Below are 17,654 nucleotides of genomic sequence, written 5' to 3'. Positions count from 1 at the left end.
ATCGAACCGTGTCCCCTGCAACGGAAGGTGGATTCTTTACCACTGGGCCACCAGGGAAGTGGCCCCCGTGGGCCTTCTGATTCCCTGCCCCTGCTCCAAGCTTCCTCCACCCTGGCTCACCGGGCTCCAGTGACACCTAACAAGATTGCTGATTGATTCCCTTCTGTCCCCAGCGGTGCAAAGCTGATGGCCCAGGCAAGTTTGTTACGGTTGCCCTGAGAAGATGTGCTCAGGTCAGCGAGGTGGGGGTAACTTCTGGGTAACTAGGGGTTTGACTAGTTAGCACCTAACAAAGACTTCTTTCCTTGAGATGGACCCTTTGAGTGAGAGGGACATGAGAATTAGTTTTCTTTAGTGGGTATAAAGAAACAGATGCTCAGAGAGGTCAGTTAACCAGTTCAAGAACACAGAGCTTGAATTTGAACCCAGACCTCTGGTTCCCAAGGCAGTTAATCACCTAGTGTGACAGCAGGTTTTCACTAAGATGGTCCTTCTTCTACTTGGGAGGTTATGTCCTTTCCCTATTTTTCTTTTGTGCTGCGGGTCATTATTTATTTATTTCAGTTTTTAACTTAAAAAATGATTTTTAAATAATTTCAAACTTAAAGTAAAACTGCAAGAGTAGTTACAAAGAAATTCTATAACCCTTTACCCAGATTCACGAATTTTGAAGCATTTTCCACGTTTTACAATTCTGTTCTCTCTATATCCCCATATCTATATATGTGGGCACAGGTGCAAGGTGTGTGTATACATGTACGCACACACATGTTATCTTATTCTGAACCATCTGAGATGATAAGGTAATCCCAAGAACAAGAATATTGTCTTACGTAAATATCAATAGTATCAATTTCTGAAATCCAAGAAATTTAATATTGTTACACTACCTGAAGCTACAGTCATGTTCCCGTTTTGTCAACTGCCCCACTCATGTCCTTTGTGGCATTTTTATTTTTAGCGTAGGGTCCCTCCAGGACCATGTATACATTTGGAGCTACATCTCCTTAGTTTCCTTGAATCTGGAACAGTTCTTCAGCCCTTTGCTTGTCGCTTATTATGTCGACATTTTGAAATTTTACCAGTTCTCTCAGTTCAGGTTGGTCTGATGTATCCCCACGATTAGCCTCAGATTATACATTTTGGGAAGGATCATAGAAACAACGTTGGCTCCTTCTTAGAGTGTCACATCCAGAGGCCCACGACTTCTCTTTGTCCCTAAATGGTGATGTTAATTTTAATGCCTTGGTTAAGAAGATGTCCGTTTCTCCAATATATAGCTACCATTTCTCCCTTTGTATTAAGTCACTGCTGAGGAGATACTTTGAAACTAATTTCAATTTCTTGTTTTTCATCAAATTCCCCATGCCCTCAGATTTAGCATCCATTGACTATTCTTGCCTGAATCAGTCTTTACTATGATTCTCTAAATCCACCATTCCTTTCATATTTATTGATCAGCATTATTGGTATGGATTCATGGACTCGATTTTATTCAATGCATTTTAATCCATTACTGTTCTTACTATATATATGTATATGTTTTGTATGTATGTACTTATTTAGAGACTCAGACTGTCCCAGGCATACACATATTTTAGAAATGTACTAGAAACCATGATTTTATCCCTCCAATTCACGTGCTACCCCACAGGATTCTTCCTTGCTTCCCTCATCCTGTATTTGTATCTCTTCTTGCTCAATCCTACAAATCATATAAATACCGTCATGTTTGCTATCCTCAATGCCACGATGAAAAATGAACCTGAAAAGAGGCCTTCAAGATTGTTTGCAGCCGTGTATTCTTTCTTTAAAAAAATTAATTAGGGCTTCCCTGGTGGTGCAGTGGTTGAGAATCCTCCTGCCGATGCAGTGGACACGGGTTCGTGCCCCGGTCTGGGAAAATCACACATGCGGCAGAGCGGCTGGGCCCGTGAGCCATGGCCGCTGAGCCTGCGCGTCCGGAGCCTGTGCTCCGCAACGGGAGAGGCCACGACAGTGAGAGGCCCGCATACCGCAAAAAAAAAAAAAAAAAAAAAAAAAAAACCAACCAAAATTAATTAATTAATTTTTGGCTGCATTGGGTCTTCGTTTCTGCATGTGGGCTTTCTCTAGTTGTAGTGAGCAGGGGCTACTCTTCGTGGCAGTGCATGGGCTTCTCCTTGTGGTGGTTCCTCTTGTTGCAGAGCACGGGCTTTAGGTGCGCGGGCTTCAGTAGTTGTGGCTTGTGGGCTCAGTAGTCGTGGCGCACGGGCTTAGCTGCTCCGCGGCCTGAGGAGTTTTCCCGGACCAGGGCTTGAACCCGTGTCCCCCGCATTGGCAGGGGGACTCTTAAACACTGTGCCACCAGGGAAGTCCCTGAAGTTTTGTATTCTTAAAACTAGAGGCATGTTGTCCAAGCATCGTGTTGAAAATTTCCTTTGGTTAATATTTTTTCTCCCCTTCAGAATAGTTATATTATCCATTTGAAATACGTTTGAATTCATTTGTTTTCTTTTCACTTGGTTTTAGGGCTTTCCTCATTTGTTCATTTAATTTGATTTTTGAGTATATAGAACATTAACATTATTCTAAAAGTCTAAACCACACAAAAAGTCCCATGAAGAAAAGTGCTATTCCCCACCCCCCATCTCTTCCACTCTGTCCTCCCGCTTCCCTTGCAGGTAACCATTTAATTAGTTTCTAGTTTATCCTTCCTGTGTTTCTTTTTACAAGGATCCATTAGCATTCCCACTAGCAACCCATGAAAATGATTGTTTCCACACAACCAGTAGAGTGTCCTGTGAAGCTTTTGCATTATTGCCAATCTGATGGCTAGGAAATGGTATCTCAGTGTAGTTTTCAGTTGCATTTTTTATTATTCAGTGAAGTGAAACGTATTTTCATATGTTTAAACACCACATATTAAGGATATTAGCTCTATCAATGACATACCTTGCAAATACCTTCTTTCAGGTTTTTACCTCTGTTGACTTTGCTTATGAATTTTTACCACGCAATTAAAAAAATATTTTTATATAGTCAAATTTCTCAATTCTTTAAAAAATTTCATCTAGACTTTGAGTCATGGTTGGAAAGCCTTTTTCTATACCTAAATTAGAGAGGAATTTACCCATGTTTTCTTCTAGTATTTGTATAGTTTTTGGTTTTTTTTTTTCATTTAGATCTCTGATTCTTGGTTTATTCTTAAGTACGGTGTGAAGAATGGGTCTAATTTTACCCTTTCTGTTTCTCAAATGGCTACCCAGTTGTCCCAATAACATTTATTTAAAAGTCTTCCTTTATCAAATATTAAATTTCCATTTGTACTTGAGTCTATTGCCAGACTTTCTAACGTATTTCATTGGTCCGCCTATCTATTCATATATGAGCACCATAGATTTAATTGAAGTATCTGTGCCGTATGCTTTAACATCTGGTCGGGCCAGTCCCCTGTCTTCCCCACCCCCTGTCCCTGACATCTTTTTCTTTTCAGTGTTTTCTGGCTACTCTTGCATGTTTATTTTTCTATATGGACTTTGGTATTATCTTGTATATCTCCAGAAAAAGAAATTGCTAGTATTTTTATTGGAATACAATTAAATTGATAAATTAACTTAGGGAAAACTGATATCTAGATGATGTTGAGTATCTTATTCAAGAAGGGATATCTCTGCATTTGTTCAAGTCTAATTTTGCATCTTTAAGGAATACTTTATAATTTTCTCTATATAGATTCTTCACATTCCTTGTTTATTTCTAAGTGTTATACCCTTTTGGTTGCAATTGGGTTTTCTCTTCCATTATGTGTTTTAACTGCTTGTTGTTTGTGTATATGAGGCATTGCTTTTGCATGTTAAGTCTATATTCTGATACCTTGCTGAGATCTTTATTGTCTGAGTTTGTTTTATCATTGATTTGCTAGGGTTATGCAAGTATATTACATGTCATCTGCAAATAGAGAGAGTTTACAATTCTATGCTGCTACTTTCTCTTGTCTAATTGCTTTGTCTAATACCCCCAGGACTATGTGAAATGGCAATCAATATAATGAGTAGCCTTGTCTTACAGTAGTGGAATGCATTTAGTGTTTTCTTATTAAGATGCCGACTTTAGAAACATATAAATATGTATATTTAAGGAAGTATCGCTCAATTCCTTTCTCGCAAGATATATGCTATATCTATCATCTAATTATCTATATATCATCTATTTTCTATCTATAATCTCTCTATCTATCCATCCATCTATCTATCTATCATCTTCCTATCACCTATGTAATCTATTTATCTACCTATCCATCTGGTTCTCTTTTATCTCATTTAATGCTTTTTGTCCTGAACTGTGAGAATAAGGTCTTTTCCTCCTGCGATCTTCCTCTAGCGCCCTCTACTGACAAAGTTTAATATCATGCCCAGGGGCACAGTAAAACTATTTTAAAAGGCCCAGATTGGTTTTTGCAGAGCAGCAATGAAGGGAGGATTTGGAGTCGAAAACAATAAATCGATAACTATTTTTGCTTTAAACAGTTAATTATACTTTAAATATATTTAAAAATATTTTGTCTTTGCCCACATATTTACTCTTCCCAGTGCTCTTCATTCTTTTGTGTGTCCCTCTAGAATCATCTTGTTTCTCCATAAAGTACTTTAAAAAAGTCTTTAGTGAAGATGATAAGCCTCCTCAGCTCTTGTTTGTCTGAAAAAAAACCAAACTTTACTTTGCCTTCATTTCTGAAGGATTTTTTTGTTTGTTTTTTGCTTTTTGAAAGATATGACATTTCCATCCTAGCACTTTAAAAACATCTTTCTGTTGTGTGTGTGTGTGTGGTTTTTTTTTTTTTTTTTCTGTTGTGTTTTGGCTTGTGTGATTCCTTCTTTTCAAGTTCTTACTTGGAAATAATTTCAAACTTACAAAAATTTACAAAAATAATAGTGTTTCCATATACCTTTCACTGCGCTTCCAGACATCACATAACCCTAGGACAATGATCAAAACTAGGAAAATTATACCGGTACAATATTATATGGATGTTATTCAAGTTTTATCAATCGTCCCCTTCAACCACACTTGTCACCAGTCGCAATGACAGTTATTTATTACAAGAGGGGAACCTGGGGAGGATCGGGGGCAACCTCTCACTCCTTTCTGTGGGGTCCCTGGTGTCCGAGTCAGACGCGCTGTGGCTCCTGGGGGCGTCCCCTTAGGTCGGATTCACAACCTTGCCCAGGAAGAGGCTGCTCCACGTGAAGTCGTCGAAGATCATGACAACGAAGGGCCGGTCGAAGCGGACGGTGAGAGGCTCGGGCGCCGAGTTCCGGTGGACCTGGGCGCGGGAGGCTGCCTCCACGCCCCTCTCATCCAGTTGCAGCGTGGCCTTATGGACCACCTGGTGGGAACGGACAGAGCGTGGAGGATGAGCACCTGCTGCGTGGGCGGAGCTTTCCGAGCCTCTTCGCTTCGACTCCTCCCACCCTCAGTTTTTTGGATGGCGAAGCTGAGGCTCAGGGAGAAGGTCACTTGCTGGCTCCTCATCTACGTGGCAGCCCCAGGACTAGCGCTGGGGTCTGTCCACCTCCGGAACCCAGGCCACACTTAGACTTCCTCCCTAGAGAGTGGGTAGCTGGAGCCGACCCATGGAGAGCAAGGGACTTGGGGCTGAAACTGGACCTCAGCATCCATATCGGGCTCCCCTTGCCGGGTCCTGGGCTGGTGGAGGGACACCTCGCTCCCTCTCCACTCTGCCAGCAATTGAGAGGGTTCAACTCATGCAAAATTCTTGTGCCCACTCTGTAGGGAAAAGGGTCATCTCTGCCTGCTGAAACATCCTTTGTTATGATCAAAATGAGAAGATATTCTCAAGTCAGTAAAACGCTTGAGTAGCTTGCGTCAGAAGCCTTGGAAAGATCAGAACTGGCTGATTAAATAACAACACCTGTGGGACAGGACTCTCAGTGACGCAGCAGCAGGGAATCAGAGGCTCAGAATGCTCTGTAAATAGGCTATAGGGAGAAGCTCAGCCGGGTTAGGAACCCCTGCAGTGTGTTTTGGGAATATGAGGTTTTGAGTCAGATGTCAGGGTATTTACTAGCTCTGTGACCTGAGAAACTAGGGTGACACCCACCTCGTAAGGAGGTAGCTGTTTGACTGAGTTCTTGACACACAGGCATTTTATTGAACACATACTGTGCGCCAACATCATGATGGTCAAAGTCTGTGCACGAGGGAGGGGGCTGCTGCCACCACAGCTTCCTTCTGTTCCCTCTCCTGTTTTGTCACCCACAGGACTGTAAGATCCTGTGAGGGCAGGGCCACGTCTGAGGCATACCCAGTGTCTAGCACAGTCTGGGGCACATAGAACATGTTCAGTACATATTTTCTAAATGAATGAATAGCAGAACATAAAGCTGAAGGATGGAGATACAGAACATCATTGGATAGAACATTCAGTGTGATCTCATGCAGACGTTTCCTTCGTCCTGGGGGCCTGCTCACAGCCCTGCCATGATGACTCTGTCTTCCACAGTGGACCCCCTCTGTGTGGCGGGGCAGAACGGTGGACGCCTGAGCTGTGGTGCTCCCCTGTCACTAGCTTCCTGTGTGACCTTGGGGACATCAAGTTCTTGCTGAGCTTCCATTTAGCCCGTTGTAAAGCTAGGGGCTTGGACAAGACCTCTCAGCCTGGGGCCTAGAAGCCTGTTCATGAATGGGCTCCATGTTGTTTATTATTATTTGCATTGTGAATTTTGGGGGCAAAGAAGGATGGGCTCTAGAGACCCCTACCTTTGACACCTTCGGCAGGGCCTCTTGGGTGATGCCTGAGAAATGTGTCTGGTTGTTGAGCAAGTCTGCAATGCCCATGGCCCCCATGATGCCCCCGAGGTCGTAGCCTCCGGAGATGGAGACCTTCGGGATGTACAGGTCCACCAGGCTGCTCGGGGTAAGCAGATGTGGTTAGACTTTCCCAGGGCTGGGCCCGGCCAGCCAGGTTCCCGTTTCCCCTGTGATCCCTCCAGACCCTGCCTCCCAGCCGGACCTGCTCTTTCGGGACAGGGGAAGCAACAGAACAAAGAAGGAGGATCTGCCTCTCCCTCCATCACCGACATCTTCCTCTCTGGGCCTCTGAACTGCAAAGCCCTCTCCCCCCATCACACAGGCATCTTCCTCTCTGGGCCTCTGAACTGCAAAGAAGTCCTTTCTTCTCAGCTCTTTCTTTGAGCTGATTCCACCCCATCCAGCTAAACCACCAGACACTGAAGCAAAGAATACCTTTTGTGGGCAAAAGAAATAAAAACAAAAATAAACAAATGGACCTGAATCAAACTTATAAGCTTTTGCATAGTGTTTAAAACCATAAACAAAACAAAAAGACAACCTATGGACTGGATAAAATATTTGCAAATGGTGCTACCGACAAGGGCTTAATTTCCAAAATATACAAACAGGTCAAACAACTCAATATCAAAAAACTAAACAGGGCTTCCCTGGTGGCGCAGTGGTTGAGAGTCCGCCTGCCTATGCAGGGGACATGGGTTGGTGCCCCGGTCCGGGAAGATCCCACATGCCACGCAGTGTCTGGGCCCGTGAGCCATGGCCGCTGAGCCTGCGTGTCCGGAGCCTGTGCTCCGCAACGGGAGAGGCCACAACAGTGAGAGGCCCGTGTACTGCAAAAAACAAACAAAAAACCCCCACAAAACTAAGCAACCCAATCAAAAAATGGGGAGAAGACCTAAATAGACATTTCTCCAAAGAAGACATACAGATGGCCAAGAGGCATGAGAAAAGATGCTCAACATCACTAATTATTAGAGAAATGCAAGTAAAACTACAATGAGGTATCACCTTACACCAGTCAGAAAGGCCATCATTAAAAAGTCTACAAATAATAAATGCTGGAGAGGGTGTGGAGAAAAGGGAACCCTCCTACACTGTTGGTGGGAATGTAAATTGGTGCAGCCACTATGGAAAACAGTATGGAGCTCCCTTAAAAAACTAAAAGTAGAGTTACTGTATGATCCAGCAATCCCACTCCTGGGCATATATCCAGAAAAGATGAAAACTCTAATTCAAAAAAGATACATGCACCCCAATGTTCACAGCGGCACTATTTACAATAGCCAAGACATGGAAGCAACCTAAGTATCCATCAACAGATGAATGGATAAAGAAGATGTGGTACACACACACACACACACACACACACACACACACACACACACACACAATGGAATATTACTCAGCCATAAAAAAGAATGAAATAATGCCATTTGCAGCAATATGCTTGGACCTAGAGAATATCATACTAAGTGCAATGTCAGACAGCAAAAGACAAATGTTATATGATATCAGTTATATGTGGAATCTAAGAAATAATACAAATGAACTCATTTACAAGACAGAAAGAGACACACAGACATAGGAAACAAACATAGCTACCAAAGGGAAGAGGTGCGAGGGATAAAGTAGGAGTATGGGATTAACAGAGACACACTACCATATATAAAACAGATAAACAACAAGGATTTATGGGGCACAAGCACAGGGAACTGCATTCATTACCTTGTAATAACCTATAATGGAAAGGAATGAAAAAAAGTATATATATATATATAACAGAATCACTTTGCTGTACACCTGAAACTAACACAGTATTGTAAATCAATTATACTTCAATTAAAAAAAAGAAAAAAACAAGAAGTCCCGTGGTCCCCCAAGCACCCCCTGGCAGAAGTGGAGGAGCGGAGGGAACATGTGGCTGGGAGCAGGGGTCCAGGCCCCAGCCATGCCGCTAATGCTGTGTGGCTTTAGCCAAGTCCTGTCCCTCTCTGTGCTAGTCCTCATCTACACAAAAAGGGAGAGAGAAGATGCCTGAACCCTGAGCACCGGCTCTCCCGAGGGTGGAGGGAAGGCTGCTCTGGGGAGGTCTGGAGGCTGGCAACCCGGGGGAAGTGAGGAGGAATCCAAGGCCAGTGGGACGTGTGACTTCTCTAGATGGGAAATGGCAAGAGAAGGTAAGGGAGGCCGACCCATACCCAGCATTCGGCTGACCTTCCTGACCTTTATCTCGTCTAATCCGCGCAGGCACACACAGCCTTACAAACTGGAGTCAACATCTTTAACTTCCAGCTTGAGAGACTGAAACTCAAAAAAAGCTGAGGAATTTCCCCAAAGTCACACCGCTGGGAAGCAGCAGGGCCGTGAAGAAAACAGGACTAGTTAACTTGGAGCCCCACTGCCCCAACTCGGAGAGCTGCCCCACGACCTGCGCGGGCAGCAGCGAGGTGAGGGCGGAACAAGGGGACTGAGAGGGAGGCTCTCGCGAGAGCGCCCCGTGGGACCCAGAGGCTGCCGGGAGAGGCGGGGTGTCGTCTGGGCCCTGAAGGGTGCTGAGCTCCGATGCACCGGAGAGCCTGGTGGGGAAGGACGTGGTGGTGCTGGGAGCGGTGAGGAGGGAGAAGAGGCCGCGCAAGCGTGCAGGTGAGGAGCCGCAGGCCACGGCGTTGGGATGAAGGAGAGAACTCATGATGTCTAAAGGTGCAAAGTTTTACTTTGAATGTTTTTAAAAAAAAATCTAGAAGAAAATGGTACGTGTTACTGACTTAATGTTGTTTAAGTATTTTAGTGAAGAGATTATTTTTGGAGTAAAGAGAAGGGGTATCCTTCGCCTTATTTTCAGCACACTAGGGTTCAGAATTTGAATCACGGCGCATTGTCACTGCCTGGTGGCACTGTATCTGAATTACAGGGTCCCTTCGAGGGGTGGGAGTGAGGTGGAGTGGGACGGTTGACCTGAAAAGCTGGCAAATGGCCTCCCTGACTGGACCCGTGCCATTTCCTCTTCCATGCATGCCCTCGGGGAGGTTGCCACTGACAGAACTTCTACTCAGGCTTAAGGCACAGTTCGGAGTGAAAGCAATCTGCTCTGCAGCCCCTTCTCCATTCCCCTGGGTTAGAGTCCGGCGTCCCACCCTCCCTCAAATTGTACACATTAGGAATCTCCTTCCCTGTCTTGCTCTGACAGAGCTTATGGCATTGTACCACTATTAATTCCACCAGAATCCGTTTTCTGCTCTAGAGTGCATCCCTTCTGCTTAGCCTGTGCATGGTACATAGCAATTGCTTCCATATATATATATATATTGAATGAATGAATGAATGACATGGTGCCTGGCCCACGAGGCTTCCTGGGCGACTCTAGATCCAAGTGCTGGCTCCTTCCCCTACAGCCCTCTTCCCTTTGCGTCCGCAGCCTGCCAGCCATCTCCAGTGTTGGTTGGCTCCTTCACAGACAGAACTCTAATCTCCCGAGAGTGAGGACCATCTTCTCAAGAACATCTGCTCCCTCCTCTAATGTGAATCAGAGCTGGACACAAGCTTGACTCTGATTTCCCTCTAGCTCAGAGGTTCCTGGGAAAATGAGTTTATTACGTCCTTATGTCCTTACTCTCTTACTTATTTACTGATTGATTGATGGAAGAAACATTAGATTCCCTGAGTGACTTAACCATTTGTAGGCTTTGCGTTGGTTCCAGGGTCATTACAGTGGTCATTTTCATTATCTCTTTTTATGGTCTCCCAGGAATCTTTAGCGGTGCTTGGTCTCAGGTAAGCAATGTAATAAAATAGATCAGTGCGGGCTGGGTGATGGGTGAATTCAGTTTAAGAAAAAGATGATAGGGCTTCCCTGGTGGCACAGTGGTTGGGAATCCGCCTGCCGATGCAGGGGACACGGGTTCGTGCCCCGGTCCGGGAGGATCCCATATGCCGCGGAGCGGCTGGGCCCGTGAGCCATGGCCGCTGAGCCTGCGCGTCCAGAGCCTGTGCTCCGCAAAGGGAGAGGCCACAACAGTGAGAGGCCCGCCTACCACAAAAAAAAAAAAAAAAAAAAAAAAAAAAAAGAAAGAAAAAGATGATAGATGCGATGCTACAGAGGGTGGCTCTCAACCTGCTGGGGAAGGAGGACCTCACTTTGTGGAATGCCCCAGAGTATCAATGGCTCAGTGTTAATCTACAGAAAGATAAATAAGTGTGACCTCTAGATCAGAGAACCCAGCAGACGGGAAAACAATGAGCCCTGGAAGGCGAGTGTGGGGGAGGAAGGACGGCCAGGTGCACCCCTTTTCCACTTGCCCCACTTTCTGGGAACACGTCCAATGCAGCTGGCTGGAGGGCTTACCTGTTGGTCAGGGACTTGGACCACCTCTGAACGGTGTCCCGGCTCAGCATGGCAATGACCGTGTCCATCTTCCCCTTGACCGGGAGGACAAAGAAGACGGTCTCGTTGCCTGTGTAGTCCAGCTGCACCAGCTGGCAGGGGAGCTCCGAGTCGTTCAGGTACTTGATGGTGCTTGACTGGAACATCAGGGGCACCTTCACCGTGGTCGTATCGTTCACGTAGAAGTTACCTTCCCGCGTGCTTTCCAGGTTGAAGGAGTGCGCCCACGTGCCTGGGAAGAGGGGGGTGGGGGAGGGGAGGAGACAGACCTGTGACAGCAGGAGGAAAACGCAACTTGGGTGGCAGCAGAGGGCCAGGGGTGACCGCCAAGCAAGTTACACAGTGGCCTCCCTCAACCTGGAAGGTCCCCACCAGAGCTGCTGGAATTTGCTAAGATATGAAATTCCCAGAGGTTTAAAGCCTGTTCCGTCCTCTACCCTTTGGGATGGCTTGAGGGTCAGCAGGATGTCTGAGACTGACTTCTAAACATGGAAAGAGGGAGAGAACAGAGAGTGCTGGCCCTAGGATTTGGGAGTAGGGTTCAGCAAAGCAGACTCGGCCTTGTTGTCCCCGCCCTGGAGTGACTTCTGGACTGGAGGGCTCTGGAGGTGGTGCTGGGGAACCGACCATCCATTCCATCCCCACCCCCTGATGTGTGGCAACAGAAGCCCAGCTGGCCGTTTGGCCGCCCAGTCAAATGTACCCACTTTCTTGCAGGAGGCTCCTTGCCTCCCGAGTGGCCCTGAGGGCCACAGTACATTTCCCAGAGGCAGAATCAGGGCGAGATGAGTCCTTCAAGGTTACAGACTCCCACCACAGCTAGACTCGACTCCACTCCACCACGTTCCATGATGTCATTATGCAACGTTTGTTCCCCTTGTGATGGGGAACTCACTACCTAACAGATGGGACTTTCCACTACTGGTCAACGCTGAAGGGAAGGAAACTGCTCCTTAGATGAAGGCAAAGCCTGCCTGATTGTAATGCCTGCCGACTGAGCCTCTTTGGCCCTTGAGTTTATTCCGGAGTCCTCTTATAGGTGATAGATCTTTGGATATTTAGACATGGATTGAGTCTCACCAGAGCCTCCTCTGCTCTAGGTTAAGTCTCCACAGGTCTGGAGATGACTGAGGACCCTGAGTCCAGCAGGTCCCGAGTGTCCTGGCTGCCCTTGATCTCCAGCCCGGAAGCCCTTGTGAGGTCACTGTTTCCCAACTGAGGCTGCCTGAAAGTGGCCAGAGCATAGCCACAGGCACACATTTCTCTATCACTCTGCCTGTGGGATCTCTGGACCACGGAGCCAGAACTCTTTGGTTCTGAGCCAGCCTCCACCCCGTGGGAGGGTTACTAAGGGTGACCATGGGTAGTGGCCGGAGGATGTAGAGAAAAGAGCAATGGATGTGGAGCCTGGAGACCCAGGGGCTGTGCCTGGTCCATCCCTAATGACAGGCTGTCTCAGCAAGTGAGATAATTTGCGGGTTCTCAAACCATCTACCAAAGGAAGTCTGGGGGTCCTCAGAATTGAAGGGAGGAGTGCTTTGTGACTAACTTGTCCAACTCACAACCAAAAAAATGTAGGTAAAATATTTTTCAGTGCTAGGTTTTTCATCCTTAGAAGTTGGCTGTGTGCTTTTTACTGAATATTTCTTTTCTAGAAGCAAGTATAACGTATATCCAGTTTGGCAGAAAACCAAATACAGAATGGGATCTAACCTCTACTTTAAGGGATTTTTTTTGTTGAAAATTCTTGAGTTAGGAAAACTTATGGTAGAGAAACCTAAGAATTTATGACAGGAAATTGGAGAGAGCAAGGATGAGTCCCTGGAAAATCTTTTAACAATATTTCTAATGTTCTCCCAAAAAAGAGCTGTCCTTACTTAGTCCACTAAGTAAGGAACATGCCAGGGACACTGTACATGTCCTCAGTTTAGTGATGAGAGCCACACCATTCTTCATTTCTATTTATTATACTGGCATGCTGGAAACATTTCAGAGTATCTCTCAGCTTAAACAGGGCTTGTTAATTAGCTTTGCCTGATCACAGAAAATCTGTGTACAAACAGGCAGCCCACACTCCTGTCAATGTCTGTTCCTGCGTTCAAATGTTCAAATCCTCTCTGATTTTATTACCAGGAACTACTGTTTCCCATCAACTCAGCCCCACTGTGGTCATGAGAATGCTTAGAAATGGTGAGAGCAAAGCCGTGCGCCAAATGACACCCTGCCAGCCCCCGCTCAGGCTCCTCGCAGGCTCAGGAGGGCCCCCTCTCTCTCTGGGTTTTCTGTGCTCTTCTCCCCATGCTGTGTTACCAGAACCTCTATGCAACCACTTTGGAGTTACTTCCATGTGCCAAGCACTATGCAAATGCACTGGACCTCCCAAAGAGATGAGGATGCCATGCACAAGAGTGAATAGTCTAGTGAGAGAGATGGCCTGGAGAATTCATGGGAGCATCCAGAAACATTTCTGGGCAAACATTCCCTGACTCCTTGGCCCCTCAGGGTCAGGTGTGAAGAATACTGCCTTTTGTGTGGGACCACAGAAGATCTTAAATAGCCAAAGCCATCTTGAGAAAGAACATAGCTGGAGGCATCACACCTCCTGATTTCAAACTGTATTATAAAGCTATAATAATCAAACAGTATGGTACAGGCATAAGGACAGACACATAGACCAATGGAACAGAATTGAAAGCCTAGATATAACCCCTCCCGTGTATAGTCAACTAAGATATGACAGGGGAACCAAGGATACTGAGTGGGGAAAAGATAATCTCTTCAATAAATGGTGCTGAGAAAACTGGATATTCACATGCAAAAGAATGAAACTGGACCCCTATCTTACATCATTCACAAAAACTAACTTGAAATACGTTAAAGACTTAAACATAAGACCTGAAACCATAAAACTCCTAGAAGAAAATGTAGGGAAAAAGGAACTCTTTGATATTAGTCTTAGCTATGATTTTATTTTTTTGAATATGACACCAAAGGCATAAGCAACAGAGGGAAAAATAAACAAGTGGGATCACATCAAACTAAAAAGCTTCTGCACAGCAAAGGATACAATCAATAAAGAAAAAAGGCAACCTATGGAATGGAAGAAAATATTTTCGAAACATACATTTGATAAGGGGGTAATATCCAAAAATATATAAGGAACTCATACAACCTCAATAGCAAAAAAAAAAAAGCCCCAAATAATCAAATTAAAAAATGGGCAGAGGACTTGAATAGATTTTTTTCCAAAGAAGATGTACAAATGGCCAACAAGTACAAGAAAAGGTGCTCAAAATCACGAATCATTAAGGAAATGCAAATTAAAACCACAATAGCACTTCACACCTATCAGAATGGCTATTATCAAAAAGAAAAGAGAAAACAAGTGCCAGCAAGGATGTGAAGAAAAGGGCACCCTTGTGCACTGTTGGTGGGAATGTAAATTGGTGCAGCCATTGTGGAGAACAGTATGGAGGTTCCTCAAAAAATTAAAAATAGAACTACCATATGCTCCAGCAATTCCACTTCTAGGTATATATCAGAAGGAAATGAACCCACTATACTGAAGAGATATCTGCACTCCCATGTTCATTGCAGCATTTTTCACAATAGCCAAGATGTGGAAACAATCAAGTGCCCATCAATAGATGAATGGATAAAGAAAAGTGTGTGTATACATACACACCAAATGGAATATTACTCAGCCACAAAAAGAAGAGAATCCTGCCATTTGCAGCAACATGGATGAACCCTGAGGGCATTATGCTACGTGAGATAAGGCAGATAGAGAAAGACAAATACTGTATGCCCTCACTTATATATGGAATCTAAAAATACAGAATTTATAGAAACAGAGAAAAGAATGATGGGGTAGGAGGTTCAGAGAAATGGGTAAAGGTGGTCAAAGGTACAAACTTCCAGTTATAAGATGAATAAGCTCTGGGGAATCTAATGCACAGCATGGTACTACAGTTAATAATACTGTATCATATACCTAAAAGTTGCTAAGAGAGCAGACATTAAAAATCCTCACCCCCTGGCCCCAACACACAAAGGTATCTGTGAGGTGATGGACGTGTTAACTAACCTCATCTGGGTAATCATCTCACTATATATATATATATAAAATCATCCCATTGTATACCTTAAGCTTACGTGATAAGTCATTTATATCTCAATAAAGCAGGAGAAGAAAGAAAATGCTGCCTTTGCTGGTCAGTCTCTCACCCTTACTACCATCCAAGAAGGGAGGCCTTTGCTAGGTGGGTTCCCAGACTTGTGCTGGAGAATACACAGAGAAAAACCAAGAGGCAGGAGGACAGCTCACCAAGATGCTAAGTCTGTCCAGGTAATTAAGATCTGGGGGAGGGAAGGGGTTCAGTTGGCTAATGGGGAGCACTGAGTGAGAGCTGGGGAGGAGAGAAATGGGCATATGGGATAATCTTTATGTTGTTGAGAGACACATTAAATATTATACCTTTTTTTTGGCTGTTTTACCTGCACTTCTTTGTATATGACTACTTAATTGAAACTGAACCACTTGGGTCCAGGTTTACACGTTCTAACAAGATGCTTATTAAAATTGGGTATGGGCAAACTGCAGAGGATGTGTATGAGAGACAAAGATTTGCTGGAGAGAATCAGGGGAGGCTTCACGGAGGTGGTGACTTTTGAGCCAAGATTTGAAGGGTGGGTAGAAGTTTTAGGCAGTCAGACAAGTTGAGGGAGGGCTCAAGGGACAGAATGAGCATGGGCCTTGTGTCAGGCAGAATGCCCCCCTGCCCCAAGGATGTCCTAATCCTTGCAATCTCTGAATATGTTATGTTACATGGCAGGAGGAAATTAAGGCTGCTAATCAACTGACTTTGAGTTGAGGAGAATTTTCTGGATTATCCAGGTGGGCTCACTGTAATCACAAGCATCCTTAAAAGTAGAAGAGGATGGCAGGAGGGCCAGAGTCAGAAAGGAGACGTGATGGAAGTAGAGGTCAGAGCAATGCGATTACTAGCTCTGAAGAGGGAAGGGGGCCTCAAGCCAAGGAATGCAGGTAGCTTCTACAGGCTGGAAAAGGCAGGGAACAGATCCTCCCCTAGAGCCTCCAGAAGGAACACACCTGGCATCACCTTGACTTTAACCCAGAGTGGCCCATTTTGGACTTCTGACCTCCAGAATTGTAAGGTAATAAATTGGTGCTGTTTTAAGCCACCACGTTTGTGACAATTTGCTACAGTTGCAATAGGGAACTAATACAGACTTCCATGAGGATAGTCATACTCAAAGACATGAAAGGAATTTGGTGTGATTTGTGTGTGTGGGGTGTGTGTGTGTGTGTCTGCTGTGTATTGGGGACTTATATAGGGGAAAATGTTGAGACCTGAGTCTGGACAAGCCAGAAGAAGCTGATGATTTCTCAACCTTGGGACTCTAGGCATTTGGATGCAGATATCGCTGTGGGGGGGCTGTTCTGTGCATTGTAGGACGTTGAACATTCTCCTTGGCCTCTACCCACAAGATGCCCGCCCCACCCCCAGTTGTTACAACTCACAATGTCTCTAGACATGGTTACATGTTTGGGCCTTGAAACAACCTGCAAGGGCTCGGGCAAATTGCTCTACTGGGTGTCATTTTTGATCCTTGGTAAGGATGATATAATTTCACCTTTCTAATAGTATCAGGAGTACGCCCTTAGTTTTGATGGCTTTTACTATCCTTGGCAAGAGTAGATGGGGCCTTGTCAGAATGGGATGGGTGAGGGGTACCTTTAAAGAAGATGTAGTTGACCAGGATGAGCATGGCTGAGCTATCTTGCTCCAAGAACAAGTCCACAATTTTCCCTTGCGTCTTATTTTTGATATACTCGTTGATTTGTCTGCTGGATCCTGGCCAGTCCTGGAAATCTGCAGTCAAGGCCTCCAACTCATAGTAGTGCTTGGTGTCTGCTGAGAATGACTCCAGAAGTTCCAGGCTGTGGTCAAGGAACATGGCATTGCCCATGGTCATTTCCAAGGTGGTGTTTGACTCCCTGAGGAGGTGGTGGAGATGCCGGAAGCCCTGGTGGATCTCGGCTTCTGACATCTCAGTGAGGTTGAAGCCCAGGCCTTGGAGAAGCTGCTCCCGTGTGTAGCCTCTGGCGCCCAGGGACAGCATAGCCAAGGCTGTGGAGATGCTCACAGGGGAGATGAAGACATTCTTGCCTGGAGCTGAGGCCACTAAGTGCTTATACAGGGTAAAGGCAAAGTCAACGTTGTTTGGAGCCAAGTGCCGGTGAGGGTTCCTCATGCTCATGTCAGTGTCAGGGTCCTTAGCCTGGATGGTCCAGAGCCCACTGGTAGACAGCCAGAGGAGACAGATGTACAGCGTGAACAGCATTGTTCAGGATGGCCAGGCCCTGGAAAATCAGAAATGCTCATTAGATGACGTGGGGCCTCCGAGGCAGTGGGGCATGGTGAGCAGTAAGCAG

The 17,654-nt window shown here is 45.3% G+C and overlaps 1 protein-coding gene across 1 annotated transcript; it reads right to left on the bottom strand.

Annotated features, from left to right (window-relative positions):
• Nucleotides 1-5,182: 5,182 nt before the first annotated feature.
• On the bottom strand, nucleotides 5,183-17,563 carry LOC131752114 (corticosteroid-binding globulin). Its single transcript, XM_059056145.2, has 4 exons — nucleotides 16,954-17,563; nucleotides 11,156-11,426; nucleotides 6,763-6,910; nucleotides 5,183-5,368 (listed from the first exon to the last, which is right to left on the bottom strand). Exons 1-4 carry the CDS (start codon nucleotides 17,561-17,563, stop codon nucleotides 5,183-5,185), a joined length of 1,215 nt encoding a protein of 404 aa, XP_058912128.1.
• Nucleotides 17,564-17,654: the final 91 nt, after the last annotated feature.

The sequence above is a fragment of the Kogia breviceps genome, chromosome 3 (assembly GCF_026419965.1).
Source record: "Kogia breviceps isolate mKogBre1 chromosome 3, mKogBre1 haplotype 1, whole genome shotgun sequence".
In the NCBI taxonomy this organism is placed as follows: domain Eukaryota; kingdom Metazoa; phylum Chordata; class Mammalia; order Artiodactyla; family Physeteridae; genus Kogia; species Kogia breviceps.
Note: the sequence above shows the minus strand (reverse complement) of the source record. Positions and strands in the feature narration are given on the sequence as shown.